The 18,911-nt window shown below is 45.8% G+C and overlaps 1 protein-coding gene across 4 annotated transcripts in view; it reads left to right on the top strand.

The window, feature by feature from the left end:
• Positions 1-18,507, top strand: part of Suclg2 (succinate-Coenzyme A ligase, GDP-forming, beta subunit) — a 245,850-nt gene extending 227,343 nt beyond the window's left edge. For 2 of the 4 annotated variants that reach the window (XR_003956174.1, XM_030255295.1), the window contains one exon: positions 16,352-17,370. Coding sequence is in view for 3 of the 4 variants with exons in the window: in XM_030255295.1 (XP_030111155.1) it covers positions 16,352-16,467 (116 nt within the window). In the remaining variant the exon portion in view is untranslated. Of the gene's footprint in view, positions 1-16,351 lie in introns of all 4 variants that reach the window. The other 2 variants (NM_011507.3, NM_001326558.1) reach the window with 1 other exon arrangement.
• The last annotated feature ends 404 nt before the right edge of the window (positions 18,508-18,911 follow it).

The raw sequence follows: 18,911 nt of genomic DNA, 5'->3' as shown, positions 1-18,911 counted from the left end.
CAGAATCCCACCCCGTTTGTTGTTCCCCTTACTGCCAAATTCTCCCCCGCTTGGTGCTGGAAACAGGATGAGTGGCATGGGGAGGAAAAGGGACAGACACACATACAGAAAAACTGGGATGGGACAGGCAGTCTGATGGAAGGCACCTTCTGTGCCCAGAAATTCAGTACGGTTATTATGTACAACACATGTGTAGTGGCTGCTTTTATGTCAGCTTGACCCAGGCTAGAGTCATCAGAGAGGGAGGAGCCTCAGTTGAGGAAATGCCTCAATGAGATCCAGCTGTAAGGCATTTTTCTAGCACATCTTCCTTTGGTTACTCAAGGCATCTCTGTTCCCAGGGTGACCAACCATTCTTCTCAAGCCTTCCTAGGCAGTCTGCACCTTGCATTGCTCCCTACCACCCAGGGTCCTGGGTCCTCTTTCATCTCTCCCCTCCATCCGCATTCTCTGGGGACACATCCTGTGTGGGCCAACTTTCACTGTGGTGATGCCCCACCCCTCCTCTGCCTCTACTCATTAGCACCCCACCTTCCCCAATGACCCTCCTTCTTCTTAGTGTTTCTTCAGCAGCTCGCACTGCCTGTGGCATGGGAGGGACTCTAGTCCCCAGGGGTGCCAGGTCTGAATGGCTAAGTATACAGTAATGCGTAAACCTCTGCTGCTCCTGATAGTTACACCAACTCCACAGGTGCTAGCCTCAAGCGTTCCTCAGAACAGGAAAAGCTTCTGTGGGTCAAAACTTTTAATCTGCATTAATCTGCTCTCTTAGGCATTTCAAGTTTCCCTCACCTCACCTCTAGATAGATAATGTGCATAACCAGCATTTCTGCCATTTGGATGTCTGTGGCCTTGTCATATCTGTAAGCTAAGTCTTCTCAAAGAAGATAACTCCAGCATTATGCAGTGTCCCCAAGCTCTCTGGGCAGTGAGGTGATGGAGGGAGGTAGCTGTGACAGACTAATCCTCTCTGGCCGTTGTTATGCAAAGGAACAGTTTTAAGGAAGAGTGGTTAAAGCAGAGTACTCATTAGGCCCACTGTATCTAATGCAGACTCCCTGTCTGCTTTCTGGATATTGTCGGTGGGACCAGTCAGTTCATGTCTTCATGCAACACTGTAGTTATTCTAATTAGCAGCCTGCTATTAGGGAGCAGCCTGCAGGGAGATTTAGTCCCTTGTTTTACAGATGATGAGTCTACCCTGCCAATAAGAATGTTGAAGAGACACCCCTGGAGACTATTCCTAGTCTATCCCTATAGCCTCCATGACAGTGTTTTAGGACAGAGGACAGATAGCTTTCGCCCTATGCCACCTTCTGCTCATTGACTGTGGCTGCTGAAAGCGCTGTGCCAATAAAATCCTGATGCACTGTAGCTCAGAGAAAGAGGTTCCATAATCATGATTGTACACTACAGATGTCAAAAGAGATGCTTTTTGAGCCAACCATTTGCCATTAGTGAATGAAACCATACAGGGGACTTTCTCCCCTAGAAATATAGCATTCTATTCTATTGGGAGCAGGAAGTAAAGTGGGGGCTAAAAACTGGGAAAGAACCAAGTAAGATAATTTCTTACTTTGTACAGCCCATCAGACATGAGCTGGGGCATTCTGATAAGCTTTCCTGTGAAGAGTCAGCTCTTGTCCTTTGAGGCCATGTATCCCTGCTGCAGTTGCTTAGCTCTCTGCGGTAGGTAGTGTTGAAGCAGCTCTGGACAGTGCCCGGGGAGATGGCTGCCCCTGGGTCATAATAAGTCTTTTGGTACAAAAACAGATATCAGAGTAGGTCTGGCTTATGAGCCCTAGTTTGCAGACCCCTAAGTGGAAAAGAGCCCAGCAACAAGACCTAGTGTTTTAGAAACTCCTCCTATTATCCATTTCTAATTCTGGCTGTGGGCTCAGCCTGTAAATTTCTTATAAGAGTCAAGTTAGAACTTGACAAACAATATCAGCTCTTCAAATACAGTGTTTTTCTTAAGGACAATCTTAGCAGTAGAGTCCACACTCAGGCATTTCCCCTACTTACAGTCCCATACCGTAATGCAGTGGTATGGCTTCTCAGGCAGTCTATCAGTCTGTTTGTGCTGCTCTGACAAAACACCTACGTCTGGATAATTTACCAAGAAAAGAGCTTTACTTTGTTGCCACATCTGCTGGCGTCTGCTCATCTCAGAGAGCCTGGATGACACGCGTGGCAGAGATGCATTTGGAAGAAATCATCTGGCAAGCCAAGGGGCAAGAGAGCAGGCTGGCTGTCCACACCTGTGGCACCAGCACACGGGAGATGGAGGCAGAATTAGGAATTCAGAGTCAGCCTTGGCCACATCGGGTTTGAGGCCAACCAAGACCGCATGGAAAACAAGACGAGATGAAGCAAGTGCAGCTTCACTCTTTTTGTGACAATGCACGTTCTAACCAGCATTAGTCCTTTAGGTAAGTCCTTGTGACATAATTACCTTCCACTAGAACTCCCCACCACTGTGCTAAGAGCACTCATACAGCACATGAGTCTTTGAGGGGGACATTGCCTTCTATAGCCAAACCATAGCAAGGACGACTGAAGGTCTGGGTCAGCATTGTGGACTGATGTAAAAGAAAGGCCTTGCAGATTTTAAGAGCTCTTCAAAAGATCTGTCCTACAGCATGCACAAGACATGAACAAGCTCATGACAGACCAAACCCCACCATGGAGGGGGCAGGGAAGCCTGAAGCCCACTCCTACCTAGCTCAGAAGCTATTGGCAACTCATGGCTTCGAGAGAATGAGAGTAACACGTCCAAAAGGAAGGCCACACATCCAAGACTATGCAGGCAGCACTTCCTGGACTTGGCTGATAAAAAGAAAGACAAGTTAGGTGGATGGGATGGGATGGACAGGAGAGGAATTGGGAAGAGGAGACAAAACACTCTGGATAAATCCTCAAAGAACGAATGAATCTTCTAAAAATAAAGAAAGATCCGTTCTGTCCTGTAGATGATGGGAGTAAGTAGACTAAGTACTGCAGCCAGTTTTGCTTGCCAGAGGGTTCTTTGCATTCTAGTTTGATATTACAGTTGAACATGGCTTGCATTAATATTTATGCTGCCTTTTTTAGGGATACATAATTGAAAGCAAAAGCATATGCACCTAGGAGTGGCTCTCAGTGAACACGCATAGACTTGATCCCGAACCTTGCTTTTGTGGTCAGATGATTGCATCTTGGTCAGAGACTTCCTGCTGCTAAATCTGGCTACTGCCCACAGCAGTCCTCACCCTGTGTATCTTCTTACCATGGCTGTGAAACAGTGTCACAGACCACTTTTTATCAGCCTTAATTTTCATAGAATGTGTGGGTAGATAAGATCCTCACCCAAGGGTGAAGAATCTCCAGTCAAATGGACAGTGACTTTCTCAAGTCATTCAGCTTCTTAGGAATAAAGCCAGGTGTGAAATTTCAACCTCCTCTCTTGTAGTATGTAGGGGGAAAAACAGTATTGATCGGGGAGGTAAGATGGCTCAGTAGGTAAAGTGTAACCAAAGCATGAGGGTCCATGATTCCAGTATTGTGCTGACCAGCCCGTCTATATAATTGGTGAGATGCAGATTCCATGAGAGATGCTGTCTCAAAAAATAATATGCAGAGTAATAGAGGAAGGCACTTGGCATAGACCTCTGTTTTTTTCACAAGTACATTACATGCACATGGGCATATGCACAAACTGACATATATACAAGTAGCAGCATCATAATGTAAGGCACACATTGTAAGGCACAAACTAGCTTTCCAATAGTCTGAATAGGTCTGCTCTTAGTAAATGTTAGCAGTGCAATTTGTACTAGCTGTCACATCTGAACCCTTGTTACTGACCCTATGTATCACTGCCATTGGCTGCCAGGTGGTGTTCAACCTGAGACTTGAGTTATCTCCAAGAAGGGGAGGGGTACGGGCACAGTGGGAGTTTGATCTCTTGATTCTGTGCTCAGAAAGTTCTTTACGTATTGTGGATATTAGTCTTCTGTCGAATCCATAGTAGCTAGAGATTCTCTCCCACTTGGGGGGGCTTCCTCTCTGCTCAGTTCATTGTTTTCTTAGCCTTGTCGTTTTGGTTTAATGAAGTCCCGGGTGTCAGTTGTTGGCCTTAATTTCTGGACAAATAGAGTCTCGTTAAGAGAGCCCTCTCTTACACCTGCATCCTGTTAGGTGCTGCCTGTTTTCTTGCAGCAGCTTCAGTGTTTCCACTCTCACATGACGTCTTTGATGCACTTGGAGTTAATTTTCATGTAAGGTAACAGATGCAGGCCTAATTTCATTCTTTTGCATGTGGACATTGGTTTTCCCAGCACCATTTGTTGGTGTTTTCTCTCCAATGTGGTTTTGGCATCTATGTCAAATACCAGATGATTCTAGTTGTATGTACTCTTATTTGGGCCTTCTATTCTGTTTCATTGGTCTACATGTCTGCTCTTGTGCCAGTACCATATGGCTGTTTTATGACTGTAACTCCACAGTATACCTTGAACTTTAGAATAGCAAATTTTAGAATGGTTTTGTTCTGTTTACTCACGGCTGTTTACTCAATAGCTTTGGCTATTGGGGCCTTTTGTGGTTCCATGAAAATTTTAGGATTTTTTTCCTCTGGTGATTTGAATATGAATGGCCCCAGAGGCTTCTGTCTTTGAATGTTTGGTCCTCAGTTGGTGGAGCTGTTTGGTAAGGATTAGGACTTGGGGTCTTAGTGGAGGAGGTATAGCACTGGGGCTGGGTTTTAAGGTTTATAAACCCCATGATATTCCAATTTGCATTCTCTCTGCGTTGGATCAGGATGTAAGCGCTCAGACACTGCTCCAGCGCCATGACTGCCTTTCTGCTGCTGTGCTCCTGACATAATAGTCATGTTCTCACCCTCCAAACTGTAAGCAAGGCCCCAGTTACATCCTTCCTTTTATAAGTCTCCTTGGTCATAATACTTCTTCACAGCGCTTTCTCTATTTCTGTGAAGAATGTTTTGGCAATTTCGATTAGAATTGCATTGAATCTATAAATTGCTTTTGTTAGGATGATCATTTTTCACAATATTATTTCTACTAATCCTGTCCATTTTCTAGTTTTTCCTCGGTGTCTTTCTTCAGAGATTGAAAGTTCATTGTGGTGCCTTTGCTTCTTTTCTGAGTTTTATTCCTAGGTGCTTATGTTCTTTGGAGCTACTGTGGATGGAAATGTGTCCATGGTCTCTTTCACAGTATGTCTGTGGAATCATTCCATTACTAAAGGAATAACAAGAGAGAAGAGATTCCAAACATTGGCTAAACAACAGTGCTCTGTCTGATGATGGCTGGAAAGAAGGAACAGGACCCACGGACACCGGACCCCAGGAACCTACTGCTTTGTAGAGTGTGTCCTGTTTCTACTCCAAGGAAAGAAAGGAAGCCTCCGAGCAGAACTGAGCCTTGTCAGGCCCTGTGAGCCACACTGTCTGTGTCACCGCCCTAGCTCTGGTGTTGCAGAGCACAGCAATCAGCAGCCTGTGAGCGCATCAGCTTGGCCCTGCTCCATCAAAACTCTATTTATGGGCACTGAAATTTGAATTTCATGTAATTTTCATGTATCACAAAATATTATTCTGATTTTTTGCCCAGCTATTTAAAAATATGAAAACTATTCTTAGCTTACAAGTAGCATGCAAAGAGACTGTGGGCTGCATTGGGCTTAAAAGCCAGCGTGTGCCAGCCCTGATTTAGAACAGGAGGCTGAATCAGGCCTGTGATAGCTCACTGATTGCTTGACCAAGTAGATTCCCTAGTACCTGAGCCTCAGTTTCCCCCAGTGAGATGAAGTGAAGGCTTAGCTTAAAGAATTACCAGCATTCTTTTTTGCATGGTGCTCTATGGTACATGGCCAGCGTGTGGTTTTGATTTCAGATAAATCTGAACTCTACTCTTTTTCTATCTTCCAACTTTCTGGGAGTCATTAGGTCAGCTGCTAAGTTCCTGGTACCTTGGGTACTTTATCTGTGAAGTTGGGCTAAAATGATGTTGCTTTTAGATTTGCTTTGAGAATTGAGTTTTATGATATTTAAGAACCAGTAATCATACATAGACAGCAAGCTTATACTGTTTTTAATATTATCTTCGTAGTCTCTTTTAAAATCTGGTAACATGTAGTCAATATGTACTTAATAGTGGCGTTGTATTCTTTTAAAAGGAGCAAAAACCTGAATGATCAGGCCAGGGAGTTGACTTAGTTATAGTATAGAGCCCGCTGCACAAACATGAGGACCTGAGTTCAGATCCCAAGAGCCCATGTTAGCAGGAGGGGCAGCAGAGTTCACACCTGTAACCCCTGGGCTGGGCTGGGCTAGGCTGGGCTGGGCTGGGCTGGGCTGGGCTGGGCTGGGCTGGGCTGGGCTGGGCTGAGCTGGGCTGAGCTGGGCTGGGCTGGGCTGGGCTGAGCTGGGCTGGGCTGAGCTGGGCTGGGCTGAGCTGTGGAGGTAACAGTGAAGGGAGGTAAGCAGGTGCCAGTTTCTGGCCAGCCAGTCTGGCCAATTTGGTAAATTGACCTCTAGGTTCAGTGAGAAACCCTGTCTGAAAACATATGGTAGAGAGTGATCAAGGAATATGCTCAGTGTTGATCTCTGGCCTCCATAGACATACATGTGTACACACACATTTATATAAAAACATACATGCATGCATATGTACATACATACATACACACATACGCACATCTGAATGCCTATAAAAGCAGTAATTCAAGAGAGGCGTCTGCACTGGACAGTGTTATCCTCTGCTCCTGGGGTAAAGGCCAGCCTGAGTTGGGGCAGGGCAGAGGCTGCATCTCTTCACTCAAACCCTGTCAGCCCTGCCCAGTGTCCTCTCTCTTGCATGGTGAAAGCACAGGGTGGATTGATAAATTACCCCTGCATCTCTGTTTACAGCTCTCTTCCTCCACCCAGTGGCAGGAAGCCACTATAGACCACTTGGAAGCAGAGACGTTTTTACCTGCTTCATGTGCTTCTTTTTCTCATGTCTGCTAGCAGCCGAGTAGGAGTCTGTGCTGAGCCAGTGCCCCCTTTGTTTCTCTACACGCTGTCATTCTCAAGGCCTGGAAGTGGGTAGGTAGCCACATGGCCAGACAGCGGTCAAGAAGCCAGAGTTGAGAAGTGACAGCCAGCTGAGCTGTGCGGGTTGATCGGTTATGTGTATGGGTGGTTATTAGCATGTTGTCCTGCAGCCCCATTGAGAAGCATGGCAGCATTTAATAAATATTAAAGCATATCAGCAGCACCATTTAAGTGTGGGAAAGTGATCAGTCCCCATCCTAATTGTGTGCAGGGCATAAACACACTCTTTAGAACACTTAATTCCATGTCAGAGTTTAAAGTGGCTGTGATGGTTTCTACTTAGAAATAAAGTCAGAAAGGGGGCTTGGAATAGATGTCAGCCATGGAGGTCAGAAAGAAGCCTCAAACGCGCCAATAACACCATTCCCCCAAAGATGGAGACACTCACAAGCATTTGCCCAGGGCATCCTCACTCCCCATGACCTGATTTTTACTGGCTCCTTTTTCTTTGCAATCTCTCTTCTCTTTCCCCTCCAGCTGCTTCCTCAACCAGAAGGAGGAAGCAAATGGTAGTAATTGCTGGCCAGGCCAGGATGCGGGCAAAGCCTAGCCATGCAGGGGAAGAGAGGGAGACAAAGGACAGGGCAAGTGCGGAGGCCACATGGCAAGCTCCCCAATTCCTCACCCTGCCTTTCTCTCCTCACATGCTCATCCTTCTCTGGCTTGTTCCCCATGATGTCCTCCTCACCTGTGTCCTGGGTTGGCCTCCCCCCAGCCTCCTTCTGACCTCCGTCTGCTCATGGCGGCTCTCTCTGGATTCACTTCTCAGTGCAGTCCAGTTTATTCCTGGGCTCTTTGAGTGTTACAATCCCTTCACACCCTGCTTCTTCCAAGTGTGATAGTATGTGCTTAATAATTAAGACTGTAATTAAAGTATAACAGCAAGTATAATTAAAATTCGCTTTAGTAGATCCTGAAATTATAAAGCAATTAGGTATTTTGGTGTGGCACTGAAGATGCCGCCAGGAGGTAGAGGGAAGGCTCCCTTCACCGTTTCCCCGACTGCACCCATCAACATAACTCGAGTGTGAGGACTCTCTTCACTTGGCTCACCACATGGTAAGAGAATTGTTTGCAGCTTAGAGCCTGCCCTGGAGAGTAGCCAGGGCAAATGGAATGCCAGGACATGGAGTCACTGCCAAGGCCTCTGGAGAACCCTCAGCTCTTCAAAATGATCAGAGAAGGATCTGTCCAAACCTCTGTCCTCAGGCATCATCGTTTGTGACTGTGGCTGTCCTTACCCAGTCTGTCAGCTCACATGTAACATGTAGCTGATACTGCAAGATTCCCTGAGAAGCAAACCCAGCGCTGACAGGGACGTGTAGCAGGCTGTGGGAAATATCACTAAGCTGCCCCACAGGGCTCATCCCTGTTGCGATGTAGAGATCACTGAGTGCTCCAGCAGCACATCTGACAAGCCTGCTGTAGCTGGAACATTGAAGGCAGTGGCAGGGAAGGAGGCCCAGGAGACTGGGAGAGACAGCTTCGAGCGAGCGCATGGGCATGCAGGGCAAAGGCCAGTGGGGCTCGGTGTGCCTGCCTAGGCACTTGTGAATTTTAACATGGAGCCTTCTTATTCCCCTTGAGAATACTGCTCCTAAGCCAGATGCTGCAGATGATATTAATTAAGGGCCTGAATTATTTATGCTGTCGGCTCCAAGGAAAAGCAGCTTCATATGTGAGTTGGTTTCCTTTGTTTGTTTGTTTGTTTGTTTGTTTGTTTTGTAATCAGCATTTGTTTCGTCCTTACGCATGGAAAATTCAGGTAATAGTGAATGGAGAATTCTGAGTGGATAGTTCTCAGAATGAGTGAAGGAAACCATGAATAAAGAACAAACAAGCCAACCCCCAAAATACCAGGAGAGGGGTGGGAGAGAGGCCTGGAACAGTTATGTTCCACAGGTTTGTGGAGGCCTGGGGAGCTGGGTGCTGAGACTGGAGAATGCCCGAAAGGAAAAGCTCTTGTACTTTTTCTTTCGTTTGGTCTCTGGCCGACAGGAAGGCACCCAGGGAAGGTATCCCAGTCGACTCCTTTGTGAAAGGGGATAGGAATGACACATCAGACTTCAGGTCCAGAGGTGTGCTTCTAGCCCAGGCCTTATTTTTGCTTCACTCTGCCATTGCTCCATGACAGCCACACCTGCAGGTTAATGTACAGATTCCTTAGCCTCTGACCTAACCATGATGCACACCCTGTCCTGCTTCTCAGCCTCTGGAACCCAGACTCAGCTTACCAAAGGAGTCAGAATGGACACTGGGGTCCTGTAATGATGTAACTGAGCTTTACATCTGTGTTACGTCTCTGTCTGTGCATAGCAGATGATCCCAGAGTTTGAAAGTGCTAAAGAAGGGTGTGAATATCATACGGACCCGAGGTCAGGAATCGGGGTGGGGCCTAGCTGAGTTCTCGCACTCAGTCTTCACCAGGTTGCAGGAAAGGTGTGTTCCGCAGGACCCCACGGCTTGCTAAGAGGTAGTTCACTTTCAAGCTAGCGTCTATGGTTAGCACCAGATGCTGTTCCCTGGTTGCCTCATGGCTCAGTAGCAGTTAGCTAGAGGGTGCTTGACAAGTGGGCTTTGTACATAGGGTAGCTTGAAACATGGCATTTTGCCAGCAAATGGTAGAAATATCAAAGCAGACAAGGCAGACAGAAAGCAAGGTTTTTATATCTCATCTCAGAAGTGATGTCCCATCATTCGTAGATTCTTACACAGTGAAAGGGGACAAGTTACACGAGCGAGCGTGTGGTCGCAGGAGGCAAGGTCAGTCACATGACTGTCCCAGTGCTGTTTTAGAAGCTCCCTGTGACAACATTAAAAACAATGGGTTGGGCATAGAAATAGCTCAGTTAGCAAAGTACTCGCCATTCAAGCATGACGACCTGAATTCAGTCGTCAGAACCAACGTAAAATAGCCAGGCATTAGTGGTGTCCACTTGTGATGCCAACCCTGGAGAGTGGAGACATTTGGATCCCTGGGGTTCCTGCTTTGTGACTCCAGGCCAATGAGAGGCCTTGTCTTAACACATACACACACATACACACACATACACACACACACACGTTTGATTCCAATTAAAGCCAGCCCCTGAATAACAACCATTCTGTCAAGAGTTTAGCATTATTGAAATTTCCTTCCTGTTCCTATAAAGTCTGGAAGGGTGAGTGAGTCAGATGCTGGGCTCCACCTCATTATCAAGTGTCTAGCTGAAGAAGTCATTGCCATCCTTAGAAAGGTGCCTCCCAGGGTTATCCTTACCAATAGTGTAGCTGAAAGTAAAACAGATGTAAACATCACTTTATTTCCTCAGATGAAATGGTGAGATGAGGGCTCTGCCCAAGCTGTAGGTTAGGCTGTGTCCAGAGCTTTTCCTGCTCTGTTCTAACTCTCCCTAGACCTAGGCCTGGAGACTTCTAATCTGATCTTACAGGTTGACCGATTCAGTCCAGCTTCCTTCAGTTTCGGACTAAATTGCTCTGCTTGGCCTTATACTAACTTTTGGCAATCTGTTCTAATCTGCTGGCTCCTTCTCATTCTCTGGCTCATTCTGTCTTCACCTGGGTCTAGCTTGTCTTCTCTGCAACCTGTGTCTATAAAACTGTCCCTGTAAAACTGTCATACACATACACTGCATCACCACACCCCCTCCTTTCTCTCTCTCCAGTACTGACTTACTTCATCCATAAACACAGGACAGTAGCACTTCCTTAGAGCTCGTGTTGAAAAATCATATGCTGCATCTAAGTTGCTGGGCATTATCCTGGCATGCGTAAGTACAGAGTGATCAGTAGCTCTAAGGAAGATCATGTTACACGGAGATAAAGGAGCTGGGGTTCCACCCCAGCACAGAGACAATGATATGGCTGTGAGAGCAGGTGATACTTTCCTCAAATGACATCACGCCCAGGCTCAAGCAGGCAGCCTTAATCAATCCAGTGGGTGACACACAAAAGCTGTGGAAGTAGGAGGGGCGTAGTGGGAATTGTATTGGGTGAAGGAGGGATGTGAGAGGGGTTAACTGGTTCATAGTAACTAAAGTTCATTATGTAAGTTTATGAAACTGTCAACAAATAAGAAAATTTTAAAGAAGTTGCAGGGCTGGAGAGAGATCTCAGTGTTAAGAGCACTTGTTGCTGTTGCAGAGGACGTGGGGTTGATTCCCAGCATCTACATGGTGGGCTATGACCGTCTGTAACTCCACTTAAAGAGGATCTGATGTCCTCCTCTGGCCTCTGCAGTCACCAGGCATGCACATGGCGCAAGGCCCTATGTGCAGGGAAAGCAGTCATAATATTTTTTAAAGTTGAAACTCAAGGTAGTCAAGTGGTTAGGTAAACACCAGTCTCGTAATGCATGGCAGAGGTGAGAACTCTGGCTCCTTCCCCTAGTCACTGCACCCAGGGGCCCTTGGCAGGTGTGACGCCCAGTGTTCACTTCCCACTGCTGCAGCAGATGCAGTGTCCCAGCGCCTCCTCAGCAGCACAGTGCGCTCACCTGGCCACTGTCTGAGAGTGAGCCGTGCTGACCAAGTGCCTGCTGTTATCTGTGCCCACATAGAAGGGCTTGTTCTCCATGGCCATGCCTTCAGAGTCTTTGTTATAAAGACATCACCTGGTAGCCGGTTGGGAGCACAGGAGCCGTCCCGTGGCAAGCTTAGGCTCTTAATAGCGTTCTCACGCCCGGCCAGGAAAGACGCAACAAACCAAAATCTTCTGCGGCAAAACTTTATTGCTTACATCTTTGGGAGCCAGGAGGGCAAGCGCCCAGCGCCCAGCCCCAAAAACGAAAGCCCCTTCAATAATGAAACCGAAACCCCTTCCCTATTTAGGAGAGTTATATTTCGCCTAGGACGCATCACTCCCTGATTGGCTGCAGCCCATGGCCGAGCTGACGTTCACGGGAAAGGTAGAGTACAAGTAGTCATAAAATACCCTTGGCTCATGCGCAGATTATTTGTTTACCACTTAGAACACAGGATGTCAGCGCCATCTTGTGACGGCGAATGTGGGGGCGGCTCCCAACATCTCCCCCTTTCCTTTTAATAAGAGCAAATAGGCCACCCAACTAATGAGAGTGGAGATAGAGGTCAAATCCCCAGTGTGTAGGTAAAGGAGCCATGTACAGGATTAGCTCTTAGGCTCACAGGCTTTTACCCAGAGCAACCCTGACCTGCTCCCGTGTCGTTTTTCCTGGGGGAAGGGAACTAGGACACTGAACCTTCATGAAAGATGACGTATCTCCCTAGAATAGGCTCATATATGCCGCAGAGCCTTTTTACTGCAGTGCTTAGCCGTGCAACTCTCTCGGGCTGCTGAAGCACACTCACTTTATCCCGTGCAATGAGTCTAGCCTCGTGAGATGTAAGAGCTGAGTGGCCAGCGACCTATTGCCTAAGCATAGATATATCAGGGGAAGCTCCATGTTCTAGTTCTGCAAGCGCCTGGGCAATAACCACCTTGTCTCTCCTAGTTTGGGCCTTAAGCTTACAGACCAATCAAAGAAGCAACACTAATCCACAGCAAAGTGTATCTCCAAATAATATCAATCCCACCCATTCTTTAAAGAAAGAAAATGCTGAGGAGATCCAATTGGGTAATCCTTTGGTCAGGGACAGGTCCAAGCGCGTGGAGTTGACCTGAAGTCTCAATTCCCGAAGGATCTGTTCAAATTCAGCCGTCCAATTCTGTAACATATACTGAAAAAGACTTTTTGACAAATTAGCTGCCCTAGTAAATTTAACATACTGAATGGAAATAACACACAATCCCGGAAACTTTTGTTCACATCCCTGCTGAGTTATTTGTCATAATACATCTAGTTGTATCTGGACAAGATCTATGAGTTGATTAACCAGCATGAGACCTCTCTGTATCTTGACATTAGCTGAGGCCTGTTCATCTATGACTGTAGTCACTGAGGCTGACAAAGTGTTAATGGTGTCAGTCGTCTGGACCTGTCCAGACAGAGCCAAGGCTGTCTGAATCAAGGCCAAACCCAGTTCCCAGTTAGTGGTAAAAAAGCAGGAGAATACTTGAGCATTATACATCACCGTCATTGGGAGTGGAAATGTCGACATTATCCCCCAACGCTGCTCTCTTTTTATTATTGACGCCCTGGACATCACCAAGACGAGGGACATCAGTATTCCCTTGGTCAGTCTGGATTTTTCGGGTGAGTCTTTCTGGTATCCAAAATGGGTTGTCTTCATTCTGTGGGAAAACACAGATAGCTCCCCTGGATCTTATCAAAATAGGATCCGGGCCATACCATTTATTATCAAGGACATTTTTCCATTTAACCATCTCATTGGGCCTATCTGGCTCTGTACAATGACGTTCAGCCGCAGTATGGCCATGAGCATCAATATTTAAAAAATTGAGTGTAAAGAGTGCCAAAGACACAGACACTCTTGGTGCTCGGGGTAAAATCTCTTCAATTCCCCTCTTCTGTTTTATAAGATAGGTTTTGAGGGTGCGATGCGCACGCTCAACAATACCCTGTCCTTGAGGGTTGTATGGAAGTCCAGTCAGGTGGGTCACGTCCATCTGACGGCAGAACTGTTGGAATTTTTGAGACGTATAAGCTGGTCCATTATCAGTCTTAAGGAGTCTGGGTTTCCCCCAAGCACTCCATGCCTCAAGACAATGTTGAATCACATGTGAGGCTTTTTCTCCGGTTAACGGAGAAGCAAACATGATGCCAGAACATGTGTCAATGGACACATGGAGATATTGAAGTTTTCCAAAGGAAGAAACATGTGTAACATCCATTTGCCAGACCTGTAGAGGTCGAATACCGCGTGGGTTAATTCCCACATGAGGAACTGGCAAGAACTCACAGCAGCTTTGACATTGAGTAACAATGTCACGGGCTTCTTTTCTTGTCAAGGAGAAACGACTGCGTAATGTTTCAGCCGTCACATGAAAATTGTTATGAAAATTTCTTGCAGCCTCTACCGGGGATGATAGGGCAGCAGCCATCACTTTAGTGGCCTTATCTGCCAAATCATTTCCCAGAGCCATGGGGCCAGGTAGGACTGAATGGGCTCTAACATGAGTAATATAAACAGGAAATCTTCTAGATAACAAAACTAATTGTATTTGCTGAAAAATATTGGCAACGCTACTGGAAGGCTTAATCACTCCAGCCACTTCTAAAAGATTTACTGCATTAACCACATAACAGGAATCTGACACAATATTAAGGGGTTCTAAAAAGGTTTTTAAAACTTCTAAGACCACTAAACATTCTACCACTTGAGGTGAATTTTCATTATATTGTTTGGATACCACTTTACCATTAGCCACATAGGCACCTATGCCAGTTTTTGATCCATCAGTATATACCACAATCCCATTTTTAAGTGGGTTTCTTCTAAACATGTAAATATTGATTTCTCTCAAAGGAGGAAATATGCGTGACATCCATTTGTCAGACCTGTAATGGCCTGACGCCACGAGGGTTTACCCCTACGTGAGTAGATAAAATTTGACAACAATCTAAAGGCATTATTAAGTAATCAGAATCATTTCTAGTAGAACCAATCTCTCTGGCAGCTCTAGGAATACCAGAGGAAGAAAAAACAGCCATGTAGGCTTGGCAAAATTATTAGTTGAGCTATTTTGTCCCCTTGTGATATAGAAAAGACAACTTGAGGACAAGAACAGAGAACCTGAAGTTCCCCTTTACAATCCTGATCTACAACTCCAGGGTGGACAATAAGACCTTGTAGGCTGCAAGAGCCTGCCTCTGTCATTATTGTCCAGTGGCTTCACCTGCTCGGGAGAGCGCCTTCCAGGCCCTAATAGCCTTTTCATCTGATTCAGAACTATTAAAAACTGGCTCCTTGAGCTCACCTAGTGATGAGTAGAGGCTCCTTCTCCTAGAAGCCTCCGCTGATTGATCTTTTTTCTTTTCTTTTTCCTTCTCTTTCCTTCTAATCTCTCCCCAGGTATTCTTACCTGACCTAAACTTTTCCTCGGGTTCAAGACCCGTGGAAAGGCCTGTATGCTTATTTTGTGTACCATATTTTCTCTTTGCTCCTACTCTCTCTCCCCGCTTTACTTCTGATAGATTGTCCTGAATTTCATCTAGAATCCGCCCTGCCTTAACCACTTGATAACATGTGAAAAGGAACAAAAGGGCTTCTAACACTAGAGAAAATTCAAGGCCAAACATACCTTATAAAGCTATTTTCCACTTTACTTCTGATAGACTGTCTTGAATTTCCTTAGAAAGTTCAAGGCCAGGCTTACCTCGTAAAGCTATACTTACGGGTTACCGCCGTTCCCCAGCTGAAAAGTTCTGAATTCATGCAGTTGAATCCTTCTTAACAGTCTGCTTTACGGGAACCTTTATTACCGCGACCCGCAGTTCTGGTTCTGGAATGAGGGATCTTCCTTGCGCCGGTGAAACTCCCGTCCCGAGTTTCCTCCCGGGTTTTTTCTTCCCGGATTTTTTCTCGTCCCGGAATTTCTCGTCCCGGATTTCAGCACCAATTCTTAATCGCGTTCTCACGCCCGGCCAGGAAAGACGCAACAAACCAAAATCTTCTGCGGCAAAACTTTATTGCTTACATCTTTGGGAGCCAGGAGGGCAAGCGCCCAGCGCCCAGCCCCAAAAACGAAAGCCCCTTCAATAATGAAACCGAAACCCCTTCCCTATTTAGGAGAGTTATATTTCGCCTAGGACGCATCACTCCCTGATTGGCTGCAGCCCATGGCCGAGCTGACGTTCACGGGAAAGGTAGAGTACAAGTAGTCATAAAATACCCTTGGCTCATGCGCAGATTATTTGTTTACCACTTAGAACACAGGATGTCAGCGCCATCTTGTGACGGCGAATGTGGGGGCGGTTCCCAACATTAGGCCACTTCTCAAGCCTCTTCTCCCAGACGCGGGGAAGAGACAGGCCCAGTGCAGACTTTCTTCCTTCAAACTTACTGAGCAGGTGCCTGAGAAACATTGTGCGTATGCATGATCTGGAAGAATGCTTATTTCTCATTTTGGAGTGCCAGGGACAATACAGGAAGTGTCTTTCTAATGAGAGTTCATTAAAGTGAAAAGAAGAGGGGCTGAAAATGTCAGCCGGGCATATCTGAAAAGCCAGAGCTTGGCAGTAAAAAGCCACATGTGTTCTACTTAAATTGTTGGCATCAAGGAGACCGGGCATCCTGGAATTGCAGTTGTCCAACTTGACTGGGTGTGCCCCTGTCAAACTAATTTATCAATTCCCATTGTTCCCCCTTCTAGGAACTAATGTGCAGGAGGCTCAGAATATCCTCAAGAGCAGCGGACTCCCCATCACGTCAGCTGTGGACCTGGAGGATGCAGCCAAGAAAGCTGTTGCCAGTGTGGCAAAGAAGTGATGCTCTCCCTGGCTCCCATGAAGAAGGGCATGTCCCTGACTACTGTGAAAGCAATTGTTTTCTCACTGGGAAGGGACACACACAAGGATCATCATGTGAAAAATATTAACTCTGAACTTTCTCAAATACGTTATCCAGAGTGCCTAAAGCTGAATTTATACTGTAGTCATTGTTTAAAAAAAAAAATCACTCCTTACAATTTCACATCTTCTCTTGCCCATTCAGTAGCAGGGTCTACCAGCTCTGGGCCACAGTCAGTTTAGCCAAATAGTGTGCATACATACAGTATTTAAAGCCAGATCTAGGTTCATTCACAAGGGCATTTATTCTACATTAGAAAATTTTACAGGACCCTCAAGTTCAGACAGGCTGATATTTAACATAGTGGCTTCCAGAAGGGTACAGCTAAGACACCTGAGCTTCTGTGACCAGTGGCCTCCACTGGCCCCTAATTCCAGTACATTAAGAAAGCCCATGAACATTTCTAAAGTGTGGCTTATATTGGGCATCCCGTGTTGATATATGTACATTGCACACATTTTACCCTGTGCCTTAATGTTGAATCTACTGTTTGCCTCACACTAAGTTACTACCAGAAGCCTTAGTCATGGGTGTGAGGTGGAAGGTTTCATTTTGTGTCAGAGTTGCTGAATGTTAATCTATTTCATAAAGAGTCACACTAATGATCTAGCTGCTGGTAGCGGCCAGGCTTTTCCCTCTTGTCCCCTCCACCTCACATCTATCAGTTTGCCACAGAAAGATGAGAGATGCCATTGGACAGAATGTGACCTTCCTAATGATGTCCTTTTTTGTGACAGGAATTTTCTTAACTTGATTTTTTTGATTTAATTTTGATAAATTTATAGTCCTATACATTTTAAATAAAATTGTTTTTCAGTGCTACTTAGCCTCACAGTTCTTGTTTCTGTCTGTTATCTGTTCTTGTGAAGACACTAGCCTCTGTGCCAGAGGCCTAGCTCTAGTTAAGAAACTGCAGTTGACCCGGATTGTTCCAGCGCCACAGTGCCTTGCCATGTGACCATTTCTGTGGTGGTGATTCAGTGAAGGGCTAACATGTACACATTAGACACAAGCCCAGGAATCTGTCCCTGACGGTGGTCAGGGTGGTGTGGTGCAGTCACGCACTGTGCCGTGTAGCAGGGGCCACGTCGGTGTAACAGTCTTCCCATCCGTACGCCCCGGCACAGCGAGCCACACTTTATTTCATGTTAGCCTCACACAGTTCACAGATTGATAAAATAAAAAGTCTTCACTTGATAAATCCACATGTGCCGTGGAGAAATAAAGAAACATCGACTAGATCAAATCCTGCGTCTTTTCTCAAACATGACAAGGAGTGAAGACTATTGACAAGGTCTTTTTAAATCTCCTGTTTTCTGATAGCTGACTAACTAGTTTGCACAGTTAAATAGAAGTAAATGTGCATTTCCTCAGTTAGCAAACAATAAAGGAACTGTGTCTATCTTGTATATTGATGTTTCTAATCAACCAGTTTGGAGGGGAAAGAAACGAAAGCATACGTGTAGTTATTTTATAGAAGGGTTAATATTAGTTAATAATAGGCAAATAGTTTTTCTCTTCAAATGAGCTTCCTTTTCTCTCTCTTCCTTTCTTTCTTTCTCTCTTTCTTTCCTTCTTTCTTTCTTTCTTTCTTTCTTTCTTTCTCTCTTTCTCTTTTTCTCTCTTTCTCTCTCTCTTTTTCTTTATTTCTCTTTCTTTCTCTCTGTCTTTCTTTCTGTCTGTCTGTCTGTCTGTCTTTCTGTCTTTCCTCCTTTCTTTCTTTCTGAAGTGCCAATTGTGTGTGTTTGGATTGCTCAAATCCCCGATGTTGTACCAGTATCATGCCTGTATCCTGAAGTGTGTGGAACGGACCCTGCAATACTTAGTCATAGAGAATCTGCTGCAGCTATGCTGTTGGTTCCTAAGTCCCCCTATGTGCCCTACTCTGGTGTGTCCCATGTCTTGAATTTCTTAACAGCCTGTAACTATATAAAAATATTAAAATAGTTACCTTTCAGTCTTGTCAGTAGTGTGGGGTGTGTGTGTGTACACGCATGTGTACATGCGTGTGTACAGAGGCCACATGAGGATGTTGCATGTTCTGTTCAGTTACTAGGCCTTACTCACTTGAGGCAGAGCCTCCCACTAAGCCTGGAGCTAGACTGATGGCCAGTAAGTGCCAGTGATCCTGCTGTCCTGCCATCTCTGTTTCTTACAGAGCCAAGGTTGCAGGCATATGTGCCATGCCCAGCATTTTCTGTTGATGCCAGGGATTGTACCTCAGATCCTCACGCTTGCACAACGAGCACTGTTTCCCACTGAGCTGTCTTCCTAGCGCTCCTTATCAGTACTTTGGCTCTGTAAAAGCACAGAATGTCCGTGAAAAGAACGGTCTAAATATCCAAAGATGACCCCTGAACTGC

This window comes from Mus musculus, chromosome 6, assembly GCF_000001635.26.
Source record: "Mus musculus strain C57BL/6J chromosome 6, GRCm38.p6 C57BL/6J".
In the NCBI taxonomy this organism is placed as follows: Eukaryota; Metazoa; Chordata; class Mammalia; order Rodentia; family Muridae; genus Mus; species Mus musculus.
This window is presented reverse-complemented; position numbering and strand designations above follow the sequence as displayed.